At 47.9% G+C, this 25,000-nt stretch overlaps 2 protein-coding genes and 1 long non-coding RNA gene across 4 annotated transcripts; all 3 read right to left on the reverse strand.

The window, feature by feature from the left end:
- Positions 1 to 1,093: 1,093 nt before the first annotated feature.
- On the reverse strand, positions 1,094 to 9,584 carry LOC133137894 (terminal nucleotidyltransferase 5A-like). The gene is made up of 2 exons (XM_061256303.1): positions 9,101 to 9,584; positions 1,094 to 2,600 (listed from the first exon to the last, which is right to left on the reverse strand). The coding sequence occupies exons 1-2, from the start codon at positions 9,251 to 9,253 to the stop codon at positions 1,578 to 1,580; spliced, it is 1,176 nt and encodes a 391-aa protein (XP_061112287.1). The 5' UTR covers positions 9,254 to 9,584; the 3' UTR covers positions 1,094 to 1,577.
- Positions 9,585 to 16,847: 7,263 nt separating this feature from the next.
- Positions 16,848 to 21,998, reverse strand: pigv (phosphatidylinositol glycan anchor biosynthesis, class V). 2 transcript variants are annotated; one of them, XM_061248278.1, is made up of 4 exons: positions 21,195 to 21,998; positions 21,034 to 21,111; positions 19,502 to 20,665; positions 16,848 to 19,087 (listed from the first exon to the last, which is right to left on the reverse strand). In XM_061248278.1, exons 2-4 carry the CDS (start codon positions 21,094 to 21,096, stop codon positions 18,773 to 18,775), a joined length of 1,542 nt encoding a protein of 513 aa, XP_061104262.1. In that variant the 5' UTR covers positions 21,097 to 21,111; positions 21,195 to 21,998; the 3' UTR covers positions 16,848 to 18,772. The 2 variants fall into 2 exon arrangements, with proteins under 2 accessions (XP_061104262.1, XP_061104252.1); XM_061248268.1 differs by having other exon boundaries at positions 21,034 to 21,998.
- Positions 21,999 to 22,511: 513 nt separating this feature from the next.
- Positions 22,512 to 23,437, reverse strand: LOC133123872 (uncharacterized). Its single transcript, XR_009708262.1, has 2 exons — positions 22,768 to 23,437; positions 22,512 to 22,666 (listed from the first exon to the last, which is right to left on the reverse strand). It is a non-coding gene; the product is annotated as an uncharacterized LOC133123872 (long non-coding RNA).
- Between the last annotated feature and the right edge of the window lie 1,563 nt (positions 23,438 to 25,000).

Genomic DNA, 25,000 nt, shown 5'->3' on the forward strand with positions numbered 1-25,000 from the left:
GACCTCTTCGTTCAGCCTCCACAGGCCGCTTGGCACCTCCCCCTCTCCGAACCTCCACCTCACGCTCACGAGTACTGTCTGTTCTGGCTCCACGGTGGTGGAACGAACTCCCCGTTGAGGTCAGAACTGTACAATCTCTCCCCACCTTCAAGCGCAAGCTGAAGACGCACCTCTTCAAGCAGCACCTCTCCCCATCCCTCCCTACCTCCCTGTGATCCTTAATTGTTGTCTTTGTGATTTACGTAGTGTTTCGGTATTTTTAGTTGGCTAGGTAAGCAGTATTTGGATAGTTAAGAGCTTCTCTACTCTAGCTCCTCAGTGGTGAAACGACTTCCCCATTCCCCCATGCCCATTTCCCTCTGCAGTCTGAGGACTCACCTCAGACTGCACCTTAATTCCTCTGCAGGAGTCTGCTAATCTATTGTCACTTGTTTTTCACCTGTCTACCTTTACCCCCTTGTATTTTGTACTTTTATCTAGGACTATTAGGACTATTACTATTATTACTATACTACTAGGGGAATTTGTATTTGCCTCTGACTGGAGTTCCTGAGGTTGCAGATGTATCGGTGTGGTTACAGACTTCGCCGATCTACCTTGTGTATTGGACTTATATTCATGGCCTTATAAACAATCATATATGAATTGTACATTATCTGACCTGTTCGGGTGTTTGTTCTATGACCTTCATATTCACTGTTGCAGACGTCACTTTGGATAAAGTATTCTGCAAAATAAAATGTCCATCCATCCATCCATTATCTTAACCCGGTAATCCTGATCACAGGGGGGCTGGAGCCTATCCCAGCATACATTGGGCGAAAGGCAGGAATACACCCTGGACAGGTTGTATTCACACACACACACACACTCACACTCACACTCACACTCACACTCACACTCACACTCACACTCACACTCACACTCACTCTCACACACACACTCATACACACTCACACAGAGTTGTATGAGGGAACATCTCAGTTCTGAGGCACACACATCACACAATACAGAGATCTGAGTATTTCTTTTTCCTTTTTAATCATTTGAAAAGGAACACCTCTGTCCCTGAAAATATAGATTTATAGATTTATGTAGAAGACAGAAATCTCTTAATACAGCACTTTTCACAGGGCTTTTGCTATGTTGAGCAGTCTAGCAACTTCAGGCACTTGGTCAGATTCCCTTCTAAATGAAATATTTGGTCCTTTAAAAGTCCCTTTAAAAGGGGACCGATTTAAACCACAGTTAGAAAAGGAAACAAATTTAGATTAATTTAGCAATTGAAGTTTTTTGTTTTTTTTACATTTACACAAAAAAATTGAATAAGACTCAATCAAACCTGTCCAAACTCCTACTACATAAGAGAAGAACCAGCAACCATAAGAAAAGAAGAAAATTTAAATTAAAATTGTCATATTTAAGTATATAACAGTTCCAATCAGACATACAGCAGCAGAAGTTCAGCTGAGTCCATATTTGGCTCCCCCAAAAAAACAATGAACTTTGTCAGGTGGGGCAGTGGGAGGTCAAAAAAGAAAACTCCCATCATCCCTTTGGGTAAGCACAAGGTTGTGTCAGTTGCAGGGCAGCCATGTTTGGTAGGAGTTCCTGCCGGTGGCCACTAGGGGCGCTGCATGGGCGATGTAGTAGTTGTTGAAGTTGATGTCCTGGGCGTAGGCTGCGGGCTGGTAGTAGCAGGTGATGTTGGCGGCGGGGATGGCGTTCTGCTCGGCCAGCACACGCAGCGCCAGAGCGGAGATGAGCGCCAGGGTCTGGCGCCGCTCGTGGGCCATGAGACACACGGTGCTCTCGTCCACCACGCGGTGCAGCGTGGCCAGACACGCATACCGCCGCCGCTCCATCCCGCCAAAGTGGCTCTGCAGGTAGGCCTCCAGCTTGCGCTGCTGCTGGCCGATGTCGGGGAAGTCGATGAAGAAGCGCGAGCACATGTAGCGCTGCAGCGAGCGCATCTCGCCGCGAGAGGCCGGCCGGAAGCCGCGCACCAGCAGGTGGCAGTACTTCAGCAGGCCTCCGCCCCGGATCTCCTCCGGGCTGCGCGTGGCGATGGTCCTCCCGCGCAGGTGACCCAGGGCCTCCTGGAAGTCCCCGAACACGCTCTCCCCGAGGACGCTGGGGTGGAAGCTCTCGGACATGGGGGTCTCTGAGCAGCGGTCGAACAGCAGCAGGGAGTCCAGCCCGATCTGGAAGGAGTCCACGCTGAACTCAAACTGCCTCCGCAGCGTGTCAACGAACTTGAGCTCCAGGTTCTTGCCGGTGTTGTTGGACAGAGAGATGAGGCTCCAGCGGTCGGAGTCGTTGCAGACCTTCACCAGTTTCTGCACATAGGCCTCCTCCAGGGCCTGAGCGCTGAGCCGGGCCCGGCTCACCCCCGCGGGCAGGCAGTCCCGCAAGCAGGCCAGCACCCCGTCCCGCACCAGCCGGAAGGCCCGCTCGTCCCCCAGGCTCACGCCGAAGATCAGGTCCAGGTCCTTGTAGCCCAAACCCGTGTCCTGGTGCAGCACGTGACTCGCCGCAGAACCGTTCAACCGCACATCCCGAACCGCCACGCCCCTCTGCTCTAACTGGGCCCGTACGGCCTGGGACAAAGAGAGAGAGGGGTGAGGCTCACACACTTACACACACACACACACACACACACACACACACACACGCTCACACGCTCACACGCTCACACGCTCACACGCTCACACGCTCACACACACACACACTTACACACATACATACACACACACACACACACATACACACACTTACACACACACACACACACACACGCTCGCTCACACGCTCACACGCTCACACACACACACACAAACACACTTACACACATACATACACACACACACACACACACGCTCACATGCTCACACGCTCACACACACACACACAAACACACTTACACACATACATACACACACACACACGCTCACACACATACACACACTCACACACACACACACACACACACACACGCTCACACAGACACACGCTCACACAGACACACGCTCACACACACACACACTCACACACACACACGCTCACACACACACACGCTCACACACACACACGCTCACACACACACACGCTCACACGCTCACACGCTCACACGCTCACACGCTCACACACACACACACAAACACACTTACACACATACACACACACACACACACGCTCACACGCTCACACGCTCACACGCTCACACACACACACACACACTCACACACACACGCTCACACACACACACACTCACACGCTCACACACACACACAAACACACTTACACACATACATACACACACACACACACACACGCTCACACACATACACACACACTTACACACACACACACACACACACACACACGCTCACACGCTCACACAGACACACGCTCACACAGACACACGCTCAGACACACGCTCACACACACACACACACGCTCACACACACACGCGCTCACACGCTCACAAACACACACACACTCACACTCTCACTCTCACACACACACACTCACACACACGCTCACACACACTCACACACACACTGACACTCACACACTGACGCTGACACACACACATGCACACACACTTACACAGACACACACACACACACATTCACACTCAAAGTCTCACACTATATAGCTACAGGATGACGTGTTCTGAGACACAAGGCCCTGTGTGCATTTTCGGGGTGCGTGTGGGGGTGCGTGCAGCTGTTTTTGGATACTGGCTACAGCAGGATGAGACCAGCAGGTAAAGAAGAAGTGGGCCAATTAGAGAGCTCCTATGACACACCTGACCCCCATTCCCCCCACCCCCAGGCAAGATTAACTTCCATATCCGCTAACCCTCTCTAATGTCAGACACAAAATCAACTGCGTGTATTTTTACTTTCTGGGTCAGACTTCATAGATGAAGCCCACCCCTCCATGCCCCTCATGCCCCCCCATGCGGAGCCACCGTTATCTGTTCTGCAGCCTCCCTGTGACACACGGCTGCTGGGGGGGCAGTCTGGGAGTTTATGTCAGTAGTGTGTTTATGTCAGTAGCGTGTTTATGTCAGTCTTTGAGTTGATGTCAGTAGTGTGTTTATGTCAGTAGCACGGTTATGTCAGTCTTTGAGTTGATGTCAGTTGCACGTTTATGTCAGTAGTGTGTTTATGGCAGTTGTGCGTTTATGTCAGTAGCATGTTTATGTCAGTAGCATGTTTATGTCAGTAGTGTGTATATGTCAGTAGCGTGTTTATGTCAGTAGCATGTTTATGTCAGTAGCATGTTTATGTCAGTAGTTTATATGTCAGTAGCATCTTTAAGTCAGTAGTGTTTTTATGTCAGCAGTGTGTATATGTCAGTAGCGCGTTTTTGTCAGTAGTGCATTTATGTCAGTTGTGCGTTTATGTCAGTAGTGCATTTATGTCAGTAGTGTGTTTATGGCAGTTGTGTGTTTATGTCAGTAGTGTGTTTATGTCAGTAGTGTGTATATGTCAGTAGCATGTTTATGTCAGTAGTGTATGTCAGTAGCATGTTTATGTCAGTAGTGTGTATATGTCAGTAGCATCTTTATGTCAGTAGTGTGTTTATGTCAGTAGCGTGTTTTTGTCAGTAGCGCATTTATGTCAGTCGTGCGTTTATGTCAGTCGTGCGTTTATGTCAGTAGCGCATTCATGTCAGTCTTTGAGTAGATGTCAGTAGTGTTTATGTCAGTAGCGCGTTTGTCAGTTGCACGTTTATGTCAGTAGTGTGTTTATGTCAGTAGCACGTTTATGTCAGTAGTGTGTTTATGGCAGTTGTGCGTTTATGTCAGTAGTGCGTTCACGTCAGGAGCTTGTTTATGGCAGTAGGCAGATGGGATGTTATGGAAAATTAACCTACTGCATATTTATTACTTTTTTACAGAATACAATTCATTACCCAGCCTTCATACACAACACCATGACAACAGCACAAGGCTCTGCACAAACAGCCACCATGCTCTGGTACCATTACAAGCAGCACGGTGTTGGACCTGATGAGCAGCTCTGGTACCAAAGGCTTAAGCATGACATTTAAACTGTCTCTGTGTAATGTAAATTTGGTGAAACAGTTTTCAGTTGTATAGTTCTTTGCCATTAGAACATTATAACGATTCAAGTGAATATTGTTGCTTGTGAATATTGGCCAGAGGACTCACCACCTGTATTTCCTGGTTACATTGTTAGTTATGTTTGCAGAAATTGGGCCTGATCAGATCACGTGTCACTGACCTGCAGAAGACACCCCGTCCAGTGCACACACTTCCCTCGACAATGGGGCTCTAGTGTGTCTCCTTACAGCCGTGCACCTGCCCCGCCCCTGCCCCGCCCCTGCCCCTCCCCCGCCAGCCTGCGGTTACCAGGACGACAGGTCAACTTCTAAAGTTCCAACCGGTAAACGTGACGCAGTGTTTCAGCTCTGACACAATACAGCCACACACCCCAGACACCGGCTCTGATTTCAGCACGTATGACTGCATCTTTAGCTCTCTTTTCAAAAGAGTTCACAATGCTCTCCAACAGGATGCTGGCAATCAGACTCTTCCAACAGCTCATTTCCAGCAGGGGCAAACACATCTAGAATAACGGTCTGAGAGAGGTGAGGGTAGTGTAGTTTAGTCCACCCACTGAGACCCCTTCAGACCTGTGCTTCTGTACTTCTGTAGGAATTTTACAAAACTCAACAATTTATTCACAGAGGAACCATGCTCTGGTAATACAGATGTGCGGGAAAGTTCTGTGAGCTCTCAGTGAGCGTTTAACATCAGGGCTCAGTGAGAGTCTCAGTGAGAGTCTCAGTGAGAGTCTCAGTGAGCGTTTAACATCAGGGCTCAGTGAGAGTCTCAGTGAGAGTCTCAGTGAGCGTTTAACATCAGGGCTCAGTGAGAGTCTCAGTGAGCGTTTAACATCAGGGCTCATGGAGAGTCTCAGTGAGCGTTTAACATCAGGGCTCATGGAGAGTCTCAGTGAGAGTCTCAGTGAGAGTCTCAGTGAGAGTCTCAGTGAGCGTTTAACATCAGGGCTCATGGAGAGTCTCAGTGAGAGTCTCAGTGAGAGTCTCAGTGAGCGTTTAACATCAGGGCTCAGTGAGAGTCTCAGTGAGAGTCTCAGTGAGCGTTTAACATCAGGGCTCATGGAGAGTCTCAGTGAGAGTCTCAGTGAGCGTTTAACATCAGGGCTCATGGAGAGTCTCAGTGAGAGTCTCAGTGAGAGTCTCAGTGAGCGTTTAACATCAGGGCTCATGGAGAGTCTCAGTGAGAGTCTCAGTGAGCGTTTAACATCAGGGCTCATGGAGAGTCTCAGTGAGCGTATAACATCAGGGCTCAGTGAGAGTCTCAGTGAGCGTTTAACATCAGGGCTCATGGAGAGTCTCAGTGAGAGTCTCAGTGAGAGTCTCAGTGAGCGTTTAACATCAGGGCTCAGTGAGAGTCTCAGTGAGCGTTTAACATCAGGGCTCATGGAGAGTCTCAGTGAGAGTCTCAGTGAGCGTTTAACATCAGGGCTCATGGAGAGTCTCAGTGAGAGTCTCAGTGAGCGTATAACATCAGGGCTCATGGAGAGTCTCAGTGAGAGTCTCAGTGAGCGTATAACATCAGGGCTCAGTGAGAGTCTCAGTGAGAGTCTCAGTGAGAGTCTCAGTGAGCGTTTAACATCAGGGCTCATGGAGAGTCTCAGTGAGAGTCTCAGTGAGCGTTTAACATCAGGGCTCATGGAGAGTCTCAGTGAGAGTCTCAGTGAGAGTCTCAGTGAGCGTTTAACATCAGGGCTCATGGAGAGTCTCAGTGAGAGTCTCAGTGAGCGTTTAACATCAGGGCTCATGGAGAGTCTCAGTGAGTCTCAGTGAGCGTTTAACATCAGGGCTCGTGGGCTGAGAGCTGTTCTCCTCACACCACGGTGTGGGTTCCGTTCTCACACACAGTCTGAGCAGCTAGGAGATACCCATGAGTCCCAGGTAGATACTGTGAGCCACTCTGTTTGCAGCGCTGCTGCTAAGGGCTTAAACTGTGAACATGGATGTGACGTTAAAACTGCCCCACGTCATAATACTGCTCCACTGTTCAAACTGGCAGGTACATACAGGACCATCATACAGATTTAGCAGATGTGTTGTGCCCCATTACAGTGAGACTGTACTGAGCATGCAGAGCTGGGTTAAGTACCCGTGTATGAAAGCAGCCAAAGAACAGAAATAAAACTGAAATTAATCTTTGACGAGCGCCGGGCACAGTAAAAGGAGCCGGGTTAAATTTATCGCTGGGGGTCATACGTCAGTCTGAGAGGACTGTGTGTGGCTCAGTCTGAGAGGACTGTGTGTGGCTCAGTCTGAGAGGACTGTGTGTGGCTCAGTCTGAGAGGACTGTGTGTGGCTCAGTCTGAGAGGACTGTGTGTGGCTCAGTCTGAGAGGACTGTGTGTGGCTCAGTCTGAGAGGACTGTGTGTGGCTCAGTCTGAGAGGACTGTGTGTGGCTCAGTCTGAGAGGACTGTGTGTGGCTCAGTCTGAGAGGACTGTGTGTGGCTCAGTCTGAGAGGACTGTGTGTGGCTCAGTCTGAGAGGACTGTGTGTGGCTCAGTCTGAGAGGACTGTGTGTGGCTCAGTCTGAGAGGACTGTGTGTGGCTCAGTCTGAGAGGGCTGTGTGTGGCTCAGTCTGAGAGGACTGTGTGTGGCTCAGTCTGAGAGGACTGTGTGTGGCTCAGTCTGAGAGGGCTGTGTGTGGCTCAGTCTGAGAGGACTGTGTGTGGCTCAGTCTGAGAGGACTGTGTGTGGCTCAGTCTGAGAGGACTGTGTGTGGCTCAGTCTGAGAGGGCTGTGTGTGGCTCAGTCTGAGAGGACTGTGTGTGGCTCAGTCTGAGAGGACTGTGTGTGGCTCAGTCTGAGAGGGCTGTGTGTGGCTCAGTCTGAGAGGACTGTGTGTGGCTCAGTCTGAGAGGGCTGTGTGTGGCTCAGTCTGAGAGGGCTGTGTGTGGCTCAGTCTGCGTTGCTGTGTCAGAGAGTCAGAGAGAACCATGCTTTTAAAAAAGATTAGCTCACCAGGAAATGCTCCTACTGCTGTGAATTTTACTGGAACATATTTCAAAGGCTCAGTTGCCCTTAGTTACCTCTCTCTCCCACACTCAATCTCTCTCACACACACACATACACACACACAATCAGTTTCCAAAGACCTCTCTCACTCAAAAAAATAAAATAAAACTAACATTTTAACGGTCCTCCTTTTCCCAAAGCTTAATTTCATGCGCACTTATCCCTGGTTATGGGCATGCACTTTGTTGTACGTCGCTCTGGATAAGAGCGCCTGCCAAATGCCATTAATGTAATCTTGAAACACAAAATCGACGAGCTTAACGGCGCTGGCCAACACCGCATGATGCAGGGTTAATAGATTAATGGTCAGGTTTGTATGACCGCCCACAGCATGTTGTAGGTGCGCACACAGGAAAATAAGTGATGAAACCTTGGTGTCGTTTATTAACGGACATTAGCTGTGGAATCTCTTGGCGTAAATTTCACACGGCTCCCTCAAAGTTAAAGCTCTTCCTTGTGTACATTTTCGCTGAGCTTTTTTAACGACTACATGCAGCAGAAGTAGACAGTATGTAAACGATCATTTCGATTTACGACCATTTATATTTTGCCAATATTGACATCAATAAAAAGGTACATAGTTCAGATAGAATGCAGTGCGTGGCGGACGCGAGTCGTTAAAGTCCACAAATGTTATGACTTGCAGAAGTCACATCATTCTGCCCGTACACTCTCAAGACATAAACTGGACACACTTTAAAACTATTAGGATAGCCACACTTTTAGAAGCCGATCGTCGATACCGCTCGTCTGTACTGGGCAGCACTAATCGTTTAAACCCATGTCTATAGAAGTAGTTCAGCGTGTCTGTGTGTGTGTGGAGGCGGGGGGCTTGGGGTCATATCTTGTTTAATATAGTGTGTAATTCAGGGTTTGTCTTACACCTGGTGGATAGCAGCTTGATTTGCGCGGTTATAGAACTTTGTGCCCGCTGCCTCCCCCTTGGTAAACAGCGCTTTGCCCCAGAACCGAGCCACTCAGCTTACCTGTACGATCTGCCGGGGTTTCAGGGAGAGCGTGGGGAAGTTTCCGCGGCCGTGGATCGGCACGGTCTCCCCGAGGATAGAGTCCAAGCGCCGAACCTGTTCCCAGGACAGAACACAGAACCGCCGGCTCTCCGCGGCGTCCCCGGACGACATGGCGAAATGACTCCAAATAAAACTGTGGAGCCTCGTGCTGCTGACGAGGAGATCAAGACGATATATATTCTTCTCAAAATTGTCTAATATGGATAAATATTTTAAACAAAAGTGGGGCTAGATCTTTCTTGTCCTGTCGAAGAAAGGGACAGTGAATCTTTAAAATCCTGAGAGAAAGCGAATAGTAGCGAGGCTGGATGTTCACGTGTTCCGTGCTTCGCGCGCTGGATTCACACTGCTCGCACAAAGTTAAGAAAGGCCTTTAAACCCTGAAAATTAACATAAACATCCTCATGAATTATTACTTCTGCGATCGACCGCGCGAGTTTAAAGACATAACCCTGAAGCCACGCCCTGCACCGTTATTGCAGAATCTGCGATTATAAACTTCAGTGACGTAAGTGAATTCGGACCCGCCTTCACATTTAGGCAAGCAAAAACCCTCTTAAAATGAGAGAGGCTCGCTTTTTTAATACCCCGTATTCTTGTCTAAAAGTAGAATGAAATGCATACGCGAAAGAATATGATCCCGGTCCTGTTTTCTGTGTCAGTACACATTTCGAAGGGGCTAGTCATGGCGCTGCTAATAGCACAGAGGATGACAGTGAAAGGGCACAATACCATTTCCTATCCAGAGAAGATCTTCATGTGCTTGGTGTTCACATCCAGGAAAAGGATATTTATTAAACAATGGCTAATTTTAATGGAGCTAAAAATCACTGTATAATTAGCCATTGACTGGCTTCAGTGTGTATCTCTGTGTGTGTATCACTGTATACTGTGTATCTCTGTATACAGTGTGTATCTCTGTGTGTGGGTATCAGTGTGTGTGTGTGTGTGTGTGTGTGTGTGTGTATCTGTACACAGTGTGTATCTGTTTATAGTTCTGTATACAATGTGTATCTGTGTGTATCTCTGTATGTGTATTAGTGTGTGTCTCTGTACACAGTGTGAATCTGTTTGTAGTTCTGTATAGTGTGTGTCTCTGTACACAGTGTGAATCTGTTTGTAGTTCTGTATAGTGTGTGTCTCTGTACACAGTGTGTATCTGTGTGTGTATCTATGTGTATCTCTGTATACAGTGTATATGTGTGTGTGTATCTCTGTATACAGTGTGTATCTGTATGTGTGTGTCTCTGTATACAGTGTGTATCTGTGTGTATCTCTGTATACAGTGTGTATCTGTGTGGCTATGTGTGTATCTCTGTGTACAGTGTGTATATGTGTGTGTATCTCTGTATACAGTGTGTATCTGTATGTGTGTGTCTCTGTATACAGTGTGTATCTGTGTGTATCTCTGTATACAGTGTGTATCTGTGTGGCTATGTGTGTATCTCTGTGTACAGTGTGTATCTGTGTGTATATGTGTGTGTATCTCTGTATACAGTGTGTATCTGTATGTGTGTGTATCTCTGTATACAGTGTGTATCTGTGTGTATCTCTGTATACAGTGTGTATCTGTGTGGCTATGTGTGTATCTCTGTATACAGTGTGTATCTGTGTCTATATGTGTGTGTATCTCTGTATACAGTGTGCATCTGTGTGGCTGTGTGTGTGTCTCTGTATACAGTGTGCATCTGTGTGGCTGTGTGTGTGTCTCTGGAGTAAAGGGGGAGTGTCTCTGTGAATGTTTTACTGAGCCGCTGGATCAGAGCCCATGTGCAGAAGAACACCCAGCACAGCTCAGTACGGAGTCTCTCTGAATGAGAAACCACACTGCTGCTCCTGACACTTCTGTTTCACTTGTGTGGTCTCTCTCTGCCCAAAAGCCAGTTTTACACCCCACAGAGCAACAAGCATTAATCCACTTAACATCCATTGTATCCTTCAACACACAGTGAATACACATACATATACAATATACTTCACAAACAAACAAAACACACACTCAACACGCCCACATACAATACACTTAACACACACTTGCTCGCATTTAAGTGTGCAAAATCTGCCCTTTGCCCATCCAACTACAACATGACTATTTAAAATATTAAAATCAACAGTATCTTAATAGTCCCATTTGACCTGGTAGGTTAACAGGCAATAATTAAACATAATAAAATGCCTTTGAAAGCATAAAGGCAAAGGACAATAAGATAATACAGATATGGCAGATAACCCCATAGGAAAGGCCTGACAGAGAGAGTGTTTTTCCACAGAATCAGATACAATATCACAGTTTCCACTGTGTGCCTTTCCTATTGCAGATTGTTTCAGCACATCAGTTCTGGTTGAATTTGGCCCCCTGTAAATGCTGTGCTTGTGTTCCTGTCTGGAGATGAGGGTGTGGACTATGCGTATGTGTGTGTGTACGGGGGGTTAAGGGGGTGGCAAAGTGGCATTTCTGTTATGAAATGCCACTTTGCAAATATCCCTTGTTTATCAACGCAAATTACAGAAAAGATAGTGTAGTGGTTAAGGTACATAACTGGGGCCCGCAAGGTCGGTGGTTTGAGCCCCCATGTAGCCACAATCTGCACAGCCGTTGGGCCCTTGAGCAAGGCCCTTAACCCTGCATTGCTCCAGGGGAGGATTGTCTCCTGCGTAGTCTAATCAACTGTACATTGCTCAGACACTCTGTCTGCCAAATGCCATTAATTTAATGTAGTCTGTGTTTTGGGTGAAATTGCCTGGATTTTTGGGGAAATGTTCTGTGTTTTGGGGGAAATGGTCTGGGTTTTGGGTGAAATAGTCTGGGTTTTGGGTGAAATAGTCTGGGTTTTGGGTGAAATAGTCTGGGTTTTGTATGAAATGTTTTGTGTTTTGGGGGAAATTTTCTGTGTTTTCGGTGAAATAGTCTGGGTTTTGGGCGAAATAATCTGTTGGTTGGTTGGTAGCAGCTGGCAGTAATCTGTCAATAGCTCTTACATCCTCTGAGCATCATAAACTTCAGAACTCTGTTTATGCTGTTCATTGGGAATATTAAAATCCATATAAAAATTGATTCCATTAGTTAGGCTAACTTGTTCTCTGTTATTGTTTATTCTGACATCTCAGCCAGTTTGAATGAAGTCAATAATACTTTATTTATATAGCATCTTTGTAAACTGGTGGCATGGATGGTGCAGTGGGTAGCACTGCTGCCTCACAGCAAGGAGGTCCTGGGTTTGAATCCCGGTCGGCCGGGGCCTCTCTGTGTGGAGTTTGCATGTTCTCCCCATGTTTGCGTGGGTTTCCTCCCACAGTCCAAAGACATGCAGGTTAGGCTGATTGGAGAGTCTAAATTGCCTGTAGGTATGAGTGTGTGAGTGAATGGTGTGTGTGCCCAGCGATGGACTGGCGACCTGTCCAGGGTGTATTCCTGCTTTTTGCCCAATGTATGCTGGGATAGGCTCCAGCCCCCCTGCAACCCTGTTCAGGATAAGCGTGTTCAGATAATGGATGGATGGATGGATCTTTCTAAACCAATGGTTACAAAGTGCTTCACAATGCAATACTAAAAAACACTAAACATCAACAAACAGGATAAAATACAAAGATAATAAAAAAAAAAAAAGAAATAAAGCATATTGATAAAGGAAATGGCCACCGGATCAATAATCAAGGAACATAAGAGTAAAAATGGGTTTTTAAAGGTTTCTTAAAAGTGTATGTGAGGTTGGGTTGTATATATATATGTATGGGTATATGTGAGGGGGGGTTCAATCTGCATACATATGTGTGTATGTGTGTGTATGTGCATGAGGGGGGTTGAATGTGCATACGTATGTGTGTATGTGTGTGTATGTGCATGAGGGGGGTTGAATGTGCATACGTATGTGTGTGTGTGTGTGTGTATGTGCATGAGGGGGGTTGAATGTGCATACGTATGTGTGTATGTGTGTGTATGTGCATGAGGGGGGTTGAATGTGCATACGTATGTGTGTGTGTGTGTGTATGTGCATGAGGGGGGTTGAATGTGCATACGTATGTGTGTGTGTGTGTGTGTGTGTGTGTGAGGTTGGGTTGTATGTACGTACGTATGTGTGTGTGTGTGTGTGTGTATGTGCATGAGGGGGGTTGAATGTGCATACGTATGTGTGTGTGTGTGTGTGTGTGTGTGAGGTTGGGTTGTATGTACGTACGTATGTGCGTGTGTGTATGTGTGTGGGGGGGGGGGGGGTATAGTTAGAAGAAGAGTGGGACTTTGAGTGTTGGGCAGAGAGAGTGGGAGGGGGGGCATATCATGCGTAAGGTCTGTTGTCCACACACAGTCTGCTGTCTAAACCTCCATGATGTCAACATGCTCCTGTTTCCCTGGTAATAGCATCCCTGGGTGACCAGGGGAGCTGGTGGCATTAAGGTTCCTGCGTCACATGCTATAAATACAGACCTGCAGCTCCCCCCCACCCAACCCTAACCCCCCCCCTGAACCACACAGAGGAGCCTGCCGCGCTGCAACTCTGTTACTCGAACACAGATACTCAACTCTGTTATTCTACCACAGAGATACTCAACTCTGTTACTCGAACACAGATACTCAACTCTGTTATTCTACCACAGAGATACTCAACTCTGTTATTCTACCACAGAGATACTCAACTCTGTTACTCGAACACAGATACTCAACTCTGTTATTCTACCACAGAGATACTCAACTCTGTTACTCGAACACAGATACTCAACTCTGTTTTTCTACCACAGAGATACTCAACTCTGTTACTCGAACACAGATACTCAACTCTGTTATTCTACCACAGAGATACTCAACTCTGTTATTCTACCACAGAGATACTCAACTCTGTTACTCGAACACAGATACTCAACTCTGTTACTCGAACACAGATACTCAACTCTGTTATTCTACCACAGAGATACTCAACTCTGTTACTCGAACACAGATACTCAACTCTGTTATTCTACCACAGAGATACTCAACTCTGTTACTCGAACACAGATACTCAACTCTGTTATTCTACCACAGAGATACTCAACTCTGTTATTCTACCACAGAGATACTCAACTCTGTTACTCGAACACAGATACTCAACTCTGTTATTCTAACACACAGATACTCAACTCTGTTACTCGAACACAGATACTCAACTCTGTTATTCTAACACACAGATACTCAACTCTGTTACTCTAACACAGATACTCAACTCTGTTATTCTAACACACAGATACTCAACTCTGTTACTCTAACACAGATACTCAACAGGTGGGGGCATTGATGAGTTCTGTAGGTGGGGGCATTGATGAGTTCTGCAGGTGGGGGCATTGACGAGTCCTGCAGGTGGGGGCATTGATGAGTTCTGTAGGTGGGGGCATTGATGAGTCCTGCAGGTGGGGGCATTGATGAGTTCTGCAGGTGGGGGCATTGATGAGTCCTGCAGGTGGGGGCATTGATGAGTTCTGTAGGTGGGGGCATTGATGAGTTGTGTAGGCACCATGCTGCCCTGTCCTGGGTCAGGAGAGCACAGGTAACAGCAGCTGAACCTCAGAGACAACCTCAGCATCATTTCACATGTAAAATAAATCCCTCTGAATGAAAACATCACTTTAAAAACGAAGCATAGGAGCACTCGTACGATGTGCTGATGGACCCAGTCTGAGCCACGGCGATAAGCGCGGGCTGATAAGAGCTGCAATCTCAGCTCATTGACGACTGTTTCCATGGCGCCCGTCCAGGTGTGTATGCAGTGTTTCCATGGCGCCCGGCCAGGTGTGTACGCAATGTTTTCATGGTGCCAGTCCAGGTGTGCATGCACCTGGGTTCTCTCTGTGCTCGGTGTTGTCCGGAGTGAGGCAGAGTGTGTTGGAATTAGGCAGAGTGTTGGAGTGGGGCAGAGTGTGTTGGAGTGAGGCAGAGTGTGTTGGAGTGGGGCAGAGTGTGTTGGAGTGAGGCAGAGTGTGTTGGAGTGAGGCAGAGTGTGTTGGAGTGAGGCAGAGTGTGTTGGAGTGGGGCAGAGTGTTGGAATGAGGCAGAGTGTGTTGGAGTGAGGCAGAGTGTGTTGGAGTGAGGCAGAGTGTGTTGGAGTGGGGCAGAGTGTGTTGGAGTGAGGCAGAGTGTGTTGGAGTGAGGCAGAGTGTGTTGGAGTGAGGCAGAGTGTGTTGGAGTGAGGCAGAGTGTGTTGGAGTGAGGCAGAGTGTGTTGGAGTGAGGCAGAGTGTGTTGGAGTGAGGCGGTTAGAGCAGACATCGGCTCAGGCGGTAGTGTCTGAGAGTAGTGTGCAGTGTGTGAGAGTAGTGTGCAGTGCACAGGAGTAGTGTGCACTGTGTGAGAGTAGTGTGCAGTGCACAGGAGTAGTGTGCACTGTGTGAGAGTAGTGTGCACTGTGTGAAAGTAATGTGCATTGGGTGAGAGTAGTGTGCACTGTGTGAGTAGTGTGCAGTGTGTGAAAGTAATGTGCAGTGCACAGGAGTAGTGTGCACTGTGTGAAAGTAATGTGCATTGGGTGAGAGTAGTGTGCACTGTGTGAGTAGTGTGCAGTGTGTGAAAGTAATGTGCAGTGCGTGAGAGTAGTGTGCATTGCCTGAGAGTAGTGTGCAGTGCGTGAGAGTAGTGTGCATTGTGTGAGTAGTGTGCAGTGTGTGAAAGTAATGTGCAGTGCACAGGAGTAGTGTGCACTGTGTGAGAGTAGTGTGCAGTGTGTGAGAGTAGTGTGCAGTGTGTGAGTAGTGTGCAGTGTGTGAGTAGTGTACAGTGTGTGAGTAGTGTGCAGTGCACAGAGTACAGAGTGCACACATATACACAAGCATACACTGAGCCGCACAGTTCATCCACTCTAAAGCAACTACATAAAGGAGGAAAGAATTCAACCAATCAGGAAACATCTTGGAAATAAAGTAATTCATGCAAAAAACATTTTCAAAATGCATTTTTATGGAATTGAAATGGAACTAAAAGGAACTAAAAGGACAGCAAACCGCAGAAAAGAGGAGACGTTCAGATCCGAAGTGACTGCAGAACAGGCCGGGTTTAGATCTCGCAGCGGGGGAAGAGCGCCCTCTGCTGGTGAGGGGAGTTCAGCGCAATGTAGAGACCCGCACGACACGCAGAGCGCGCATTCAACGGGAGCGAGCCTGCTGCCGGGCAACCAAAGGTTATTCAGAGGTAATCCAATATCTGCGCGAGTCTGGGGATCGTTTTACACTTTTAGAATGTTCTGCTCAGCATCTGAAACGCGCCCATCTCAGCTCCGCACATAAATCACATCCCTTCCCGTTTATTTTTACACGTTTATTTGCAACAAGTCCACTAATTTATGTTACAGGATCGCAAGAGGAAATATAAATGAGCTACATGAAAGTGTCAAACGTTAATGGCTGTGCTTACACTACGGAACGAGACAACCCGTTTGTCACGATTCATTGTGCAAAATGTTCCATTGTAGAGCCAGTGATAGACCCGCTGGTAAAGGCCAGAATGAAATAACACGACCACTTCCTTCTCAGGTTTTATTTTTTTATTGAAGGTATTTCGTGAGGATCGCATGGAGGCAGAGCCCATGAGAAATATAAAAATACAAAATCAGCCCGAGAAATATAAAAAGGATATTAATATATAAAGGATAACAGGATGACCCAGTTATTTTAATCCCTCGCACATGTTTAAATATAAACTCACACACACACAGGTCTGAGGTCCGAAATACCAGAAAACTCTATGAATATACACTCACCGAGCACTTTATTAGGAACATTTTTATTTATTAGACCTCTTATTCATGCGATTATCTAATCAGCCAATTGTGTGGCAGCAGTGCAATGCATACAAGCATGTAGATACAGCTCAGGAGCTTCAGTTAATGTTCACATCAACAATCAGAAAGAAGATTTGCAATTTAAGTAAGACAAGATGTTACACCAGAAAAATCTTTTTAATATATGAGTTTGTCTGGGTCACTTTGTCACTGGTGAACTTATTTTCAATGCGTTTTATCATAGAACTCAGTGATATAACTAACCAGTGAGCTGATAAACCCCAAGGACCAGTTTTACCCAGTGTAAAGTACAAACTAGCGAGCTACAAGGTACTTTACAACAAAATCAGCTAATAAATGTGGCACCATGATTACTTATATATCCTAGCTATCTGGTTATGTATAACTCTTTTGCATGTAAAGTCATTACTAGCTTCCAGTCTGATTCAGTTCATTACACAACATATAATGGTACCAACTTCTCTTAACTTTGGAAAAATTACTTACAGGAACCCCGACAAAGCCATGTCCCCTGCGCTCTCCAGAGCCCAAAACCCCATCCTCCACCTGCTGCTTAAGACTCGAGTCCATTAAACCTGGTCAGATACTGAATGGCTACTCACTGCACAAGAACATCCGGTTACATCCTGTAACATTAAGCCTCCCTTTTAACACATTGATTAGTAATGAAACTCAAATTTACTGGAAGGACACCCCATACCAACATCGCTGCCAGTTTTAAAATCAATGGAAGTGACACTTTCACACGAAGGCTTTCTTTTCCACAAAATCAAGACAAACTGCACATATGCTCTTTATCAGATGCCAGGCAACACTTGAAAAGTACATTGAGGGTTGGGATTGGGGTTGGGGTTAGGGTTAGCATTGAGGGGCAGCATTTTCCTTCTTGCACTTCCACTTGGGCATCTTGTCTCCAACTCAAATTTGTCTGCAACTCAATTCAATTTTCTAGTGCACACACAAAATGTTCCACTGCACCCATCCATTCATCCATTATCCGAACCCGCTTATCCTGATCAGGGTCGCAGGGGGGCTGGAGCCTATCCCAGCATACATTGGGCGAAAGGCAGGAATACACCCTGGACAGGTCGCCAGTCCATCGCAGGGCACACACACCATTCACTCACACACTCATACCTACGGGCAATTTATACTCTCCAATCAGCCTAACCTGCATGTCTTTGGACTGTGGGAGGAAACCGGAGTACCCGGAGGAAACCCACGCAGACACGGGGAGAACATGCAAACTCCGCACAGAGAGGCCCTGGCCGACGGGGATTCGAACCCAGGACCTCCTTGCTGTGAGGTGGCAGTGCTACCCACTGCACCATCCGTGCCGCCTCCACTGCACCCAAACTCCCCAAATTAATGTATCTAGCAAAATGGCTCAATTTACCTACCAGATAAAATTGCTGGTAATGTTTATGGACTGTGAATGTAGCTAATGGGGATGAATAACCCCATTGTAATGTAATGTAATGTAATGTAATGTAATGTAATGAATAAAGTGCCATATATCAGACTGAGGAGATTTCAGCCTCTCCAGATTCCTTTGCACCACACCATTTCCAGGTTTTTTTTAAATAGAATTCTGAAGGCACCTACAAACACAATCTCATTTTGACATGATAGTTATCTAGGAGTATAAAAATCCAATTTAAATGCATTTTATTTTTGACTTTACAACAACACAGCAAAATGAATAGTGCCGGTGGGTTTCTTAGCCACACTGAATGCACTCTCAGAGCCCCAGGTGTGCGCAGGTGAGTTTCCAGACTCTGCTGTCCTGATAGTAGTGGGGAGCTCAGGGTAGACTGGTCTGGCTGTAGTAGCACTAGAAAACACAGAAGTAAACACCCTGACCACAACCTGCCTCAGGTCCAGGGCAGGAAGTTGCAGTGCAGTGCCAGGCCCAGCAGCCAATAGGAGATGAAGTATCCCAGCAGCCAGCGGGAGAGGGTGGAGGAGGACCTCCACTGGAGCAGCAGTTGGGTGACAGCGTTGTGGGGCAGCAGCTGGGTCCATACTGTTACTGCCCTGGGGAGGCACACAGGAGAATCCTGCTCCTTCTGCTCCTCCTGCTCCTCCTGCTCCTCCTCCTCCTTGAGAAGGGGCTCATGCAGCAGGAGGAGGTGAGCACTGAACCAGTACAGCACAGGGGACGAGGAGGCCAGGAACCGGGTCAGAACCTGCACAAGGACAGGCAGGGATAGGGTTAGGGTGAACCTGCCTACAGACTAGAGCCTAGAGCACTAGAGCAGGCTAACTGCTGTAGCTGTTGAATGAGGTGAGCTTTGTTAGGGTTACATTACATTACATTATTGGCATTTGGCAGACGCTCTTATCCAGAGCGACGTACAGTTGATTAGACTAAGCAGGAGACAATCCTCCCCTGGAGCAATGCAGGGTTAAGGGCCTTGCTCAAGGGCCCAACGGCTGTGCGGATCTAATTATGGCTATAGTGGGATTAGAACCACCAACCTTGGTGTCCCAGTCATTTACCTTAACCACTACGCTACAGGCCGCCCTGTGTTGGGAGTGAAAACCTACAGGATGGTAGATCTCCAGGAGCAGGGTTGGGCAGCCCTGGTCTAGACCATTACCTGCACATGCATGCAGAAGAAGGCGAAGGCCAGCAGGATCCCAGCATGCGCCACGTACACAAACACTTGGGGGCTCAGGAATCCAGGGGCCGGCTTCTCGCCCCCCCATGTGACCCGACCCCCCCACAGGCCCAGGCGCAGGCAGAGCGCGGGGCTGGCGGCAGCGTAGCTCCAGGTTGCCATGGTGACCAGCAGGGCGGCGGGGAGCGCCAGCAGGAAGTTGGGCGTCTGTCGGAGCTGAAAGTAGCGCAGGAAGCCCACATCCCAGTACACTTCCTGTATGTAGGAGTACAACAGGGGGGGGCTCCACTCACACCAGGGAGGGGGGGGGCGGGTGGCATCGGCGATGCGGTAACCTTTGACCTCTGCCAGGGCGAGCAGGGGCGGGGGGACCTGCCCCGGTCGGAGGGAGGGGCTGCAGAACGTGCTGTAGCTGTACAGCTGGAACACAGCAAACGGGAGCGCGATGAGGGCGGAGCCAAGAGCCGCGGTCAGCAGGTAGCTGAACCCGATTCCCGCTAAACGCAGCAGCCTGCTGGACCCCCCCGCTCCCCCCCACACCGCCCCGCCTCGCGCCAGCGCCCAGCGCAGCGGCAGGTAGAGCAGGAAGCCGACGTTCACCAGGCCGTTAGCGCGGGTCGCTGTGGCGAGGGACAGCAGCAGGCAGCCCCCCAGGACGGACCTCCCCTCCAGCAGCCACACGCCCCCGAAGGTCAGAGCAGAGAACAGCCCCTCAGAGTACCCTGCGGAGAGGAAGACGTTGGCAGGCGAGAGGCAGAAGAGCAAGCTGGAGAGCAGGGCCAGGCGGCGGTCTCTCAGAACCGCGCGGCCCAGCCGATACAGCGCCACAGCGCTCAGCACGCCCAGCGCGCTGTTCAGCAGAGCCACAGCCACCAGGAGGCGCCCTCGCACCGTCAGCCAGCCAGCCAGCGGCTGCAGCCCCACGGCCAGCCCGCGCAGACACAGCGGCAGCAGCGGGAAGAAGGCGTGGTTGTGCTCATACAGGTAGCCGTGCTCGGCGATAAACAGGAAGTGCTCGGCGTCCCAGCGGGACAGCCCCCCCAGCAATAGCTCCGCCCCCCCATCCAGTAGCCGCGCCTCCTCTGCCCGGGGGGGTCTGAACGCATCGGCCGCGTGATCCGGAACCAGGGCATTAAACACAGCCTGCCAATCACAACACAGCATGTTAAACACAGCCTGCCAATCACAACACAGCATGTTAAACACAGCCTGCCAATCACCACACAGCATGTTAAACACAGCCATACACACACAAACTACACATGTAAAACACACATACAACACTAACACTGTAGACTGGCCAACTCAAACACACTTAAACGAGTAAACTCTACAAGCATTCATAAAACCATCCTCATAAAAGCAGGCAATGGTTTCCAAGACTTGGAATAAATAATTGAATAAACGCTTTATATAAGTAAACACGCCTAAAGTATAGAATCAAAGCTGATTTGATTCGTTTTCTTTCACTCGTGATTGAATGTCAAAGCGAAGCTGTCAGATGATCATACCTGCAGGACTAAAGTCAGGACTCTTGTGAACGCCGCGAAATGTACCACTGTTCTTACATCCATGTCAAAACCTCTAACCTGTCGCGACATGAGGACGGCGATGAACCATCATCAGGTCGCAGGAGAAACTCTTATCGATTATGTTCATGAGTTCAACTTACAGATTCGCATTTGTTTATGTAAAAACACGAAGCCGGATAGGTAGCTGGCTGGTTAAGGCGTGTGACTCGCTTCCGGGTCCCAAGTACGTTTAGCTAGCCAGTAACAACAATGTCCTATCCGATCGAGTCCTAACGTGAAATTCAATGGGTAAAATACACAGTTCCCATCGATTAAGCGAAAACGTAAGCATTGTATACTCGAAACACTGTTCATTAATAGCCAATTCTGCTACACACAATCACTAAATATTGCGCTGCTTATTCTTGACTGAAAGCATTGCAGCTTGTTGTAGACATTTCCCTGGACGCATGCGCGTATACCTTCACAGTGACGAAGGTGATCTGACGTAACGCCCTGCGCCCTTGCTCTAATATGTAGAAATAAGAATCCTCAATCTCTGACAAATCTCAGTGTTCCCTGAATAAAAAAGAAACAAAATCGGTTCTTGTTGCTGTAGTTCGGGCAGGGTGTTTGCAAGCTACAGTACGGAATTAGACGCCAACGGAATAAAGCACTACACACAGAAGTTGCACGACACACCGAAGCAGCTGCACTACACACCGAAGTTGCACTACACACCGAAGCAGCTGCACTACACACCGAAGTTGCACTACACACCGAAGCAGCTGCACTACACACCGAAGTTGCACTACACACCGAAGTTGCACTACACACCGAAGCAGCCACTAGACACTCTCCGCAACTGCACCGAACAACAGACTATCGACATACAAGTGCATCATTTACTATATGTAACGTTTATTTGGTTGCTTATTCCCGAACTTAACATGACAGAAACTAGACCAGTGGCTGCTGCAGTCCTTGAATAAATGCGACTCCTTACTGTAGCCACGAGAGGGGGCTTATATATGCTTAGACAGGAACAACTGAAAGTTTGTTTCCAGGGGGTGTGAAGTACCCCCAGGTTGTTTCGATGATGGTGTATCCATTTTATTTGAAACTTACATTTGAGAAACATTGAGCAAAATTACTACTTTTGGCAAATTAATTTAATTACTGAACTCACCAGTGTTTTTATCGGAAAGAATACCAGCCACTGTCCGCAGCTCTAGTCTGATATTGCAAAAAATCTAAATCAAATCAATATTTGGTGTGACCACCCTTTGCCTTCAAACCAGAATCAATTCTTCTAGGTACACTTGCACAAATCAGGTGTGTGATTAATCAATTATACCAAACAGGAGCTAATAATCATCAATTTAATACGTAGGTTGAAACACAATCATTAACTGAAACAGAAACAGCTGTGTAGGAGGGTTAAAACTTGGTGAGGAACAGCCAAACTGCTTCCAAGGTGAGGTTACTGATGACAGTTTAATGTCAGAAGTCATATACCATGGCAAGACTGAGCACAGCAACAAGACACAAGGTAGTTATACTACATCAGCAAGGTCTCTCCCAGGCAGAAATGTCAAGGCAGACAGGGGTTTCCAGATGTGCTGTCCAAGCTCTGTTGAAGAAGCACAAAGAAACGGGCAAGGCTGAGGACCGTAGATGCAGTGGTCGGGCAAGGAAACTTAGTGCAGCAGATGAAAGATGCATCATGCTTACCTCCCTTCACAATCGGAAGATGTAGTGCAGTGCCATCCGCTCAGAATTGGTAGAAACCAGTGGGACCCAGGTACACCCATCTACTGTGTGGACAAATCTGGTCAGAAGTGGTCTTCATGGAAGAATTGCGGCCAAAAAGCCATACCTCCGACGTGGAAACAAGGCCAGGCAACTCAACTATGCACAAAAACACAGGAACTGAGGTGCAGAAAAATGGCAGCTGAAGGGCTGGAGAGCGGTACAAGAATGAGTGTCTGCAGGCAACAGTGAAGCATGTTGGAGATTCCTTGCAAGTTTGGGTCTGCATTTCTGCAAATGGAGTTGGAGATTTGGTCAGAATTAATGGTCTCTTCAATGCTATCCATCAAGCAATACCATCTGATTGGCCCCAAATTTATTCTGCAGAAGGACAACGACCCCAAACATACAGCCAATGTCATTAAGAACTATCTTCAGCGTAAAGAACAAGGAGTCCTAAAGTGGTATGGCCCCCACAGCGCCCTGATCTCAACATCATTGACTCTGCCTGGGATTACATGAAGAGACGGAAGCATTTGAGGCTGCCTAAATCCACAAAAGAACTGTGGCTAGTTTGGAACAACCTCCCTACCGAGTTCCTTCAAAAACTGTGTGAAGTGTAGCGTGGTTAGCTCAGTCAAAGGGGGGTGAGTGTAGCAGGGTTAGCTCAGTCAAAGGGGGCTGAGTGTAGCAGGGTTAGCTCAGTCAAAGGGGGGTGAGTGTAGCAGGGTTATCTCGGTCATAGGGGGGTGAGTGTAGCAGGGTTAGCTCAGTCAAAGGGGGGTGAGTGTAGCAGGGTTAGCTCAGTCAAAGGGGGCTGAGTGTAGCAGGGTTAGCTCAGTCAAAGGGGGGTGAGTGTAGCAGGGTTATCTCGGTCATAGGGGGGTGAGTGTAGCAGGGTTAGCTCAGTCAAAGGGGGGTGAGTGTAGCAGGGTTAGCTCAGTCAAAGGGGGGTGAGTGTAGCAGGGTTAGCTCAGTCAAAGGGGGGTCAGTGTAGCAGGGTTAGCTCAGTCAAAGGGGGGTGAGTGTAGCAGGGTTAGCTCAGTCAAAGGGGGGTGAGTGTAGCAGGGTTAGCTCAGTCAAAGGGGGGTGAGTGTAGCAGGGTTAGCTCAGTCAAAGGGGGGTGAGTGTAGCAGGGTTAGCTCAGTCAAAGGGGGGTGAGTGTAGCAGGGTTAGCTCAGTCAAAGGGGGGTGAGTGTAGCAGGGTTAGCTCAGTCAAAGGGGGGTCAGTGTAGCAGGGTTAGCTCAGCTATTCGCTAGTAAGCATGGTGAAGTGCAGTGAATAACTGGTAACGCGTTTGTGAGGCTGGGGTTCAAATCCCACCTCAGACTCGGGCAAATTCTCACCCGTTACACAAGTGTACCTAGAAGAATTGATGCTGTTTTGATTTTCATTAATGTTACATTTAATATAAGCCTATTAGTAACATAACATCTTTTTAACATTTACCAAGACACAACTGAGACTTTCTAACTGTAGTAATAAAGTTGAACTCATGAATCCTGCAGTGTGTAAATACGGGCGTAGACGTGGTGCAGTGATTCATCGCTCTCCAAAACAAGCATAACCGCCAGAAAGGAGAGTTAATATGCCCCACGTCACGTTGTATTCTATGCACAGACGGGTAATAACCCACCAGGGTCGCCCTTCATCCCCGACCGGGACATGGAAAGGTAGGCCGCACGAATATAAATGAAATGCCATCGTAGATGAGAAACCCCATTTGCTCTGCCATTGGGAAGAGTCGACCGATCCATTCAAAACCGCCATTTCTGACCTTAACGCGCAGCTCTCGCATTATTTCCCCGTGGAGCTGCGCGTCTCGGGCTGAACTCAATGGTCTGTGAATCGAGACTCAATTTCACACGACCCTCGCGCTGCAGAAACACATTTCCCAGCTCTGCACACCACTCCCACCCGACTCATCCACCGGAACATTTCTGCGTTGTAAAATACGACGAGATACTACTAATAATACCCCAGCCAAGGTACCCGCAATCTCCCTCGTAGATTGTAACTTAAACTCCAACTTTTTTCTTTAGTTTTAAAGAGTGAAAAAAAGCTATTGTGTCCGTGTGTGTTTGTGCGTGTGAACGCAGGATTATCAACACTGGCTTTAGGGCTACTCTCACATACAGAGTAGACCTCCAAAATGAATAAAACCGTCACAAACGTCTTACGAAGATTTAATGTACATTTATTCTTAACACGTGG

Source organism: Conger conger, chromosome 1 (genome assembly GCF_963514075.1).
Source record: "Conger conger chromosome 1, fConCon1.1, whole genome shotgun sequence".
Classification (NCBI taxonomy): Eukaryota; Metazoa; Chordata; class Actinopteri; order Anguilliformes; family Congridae; genus Conger; species Conger conger.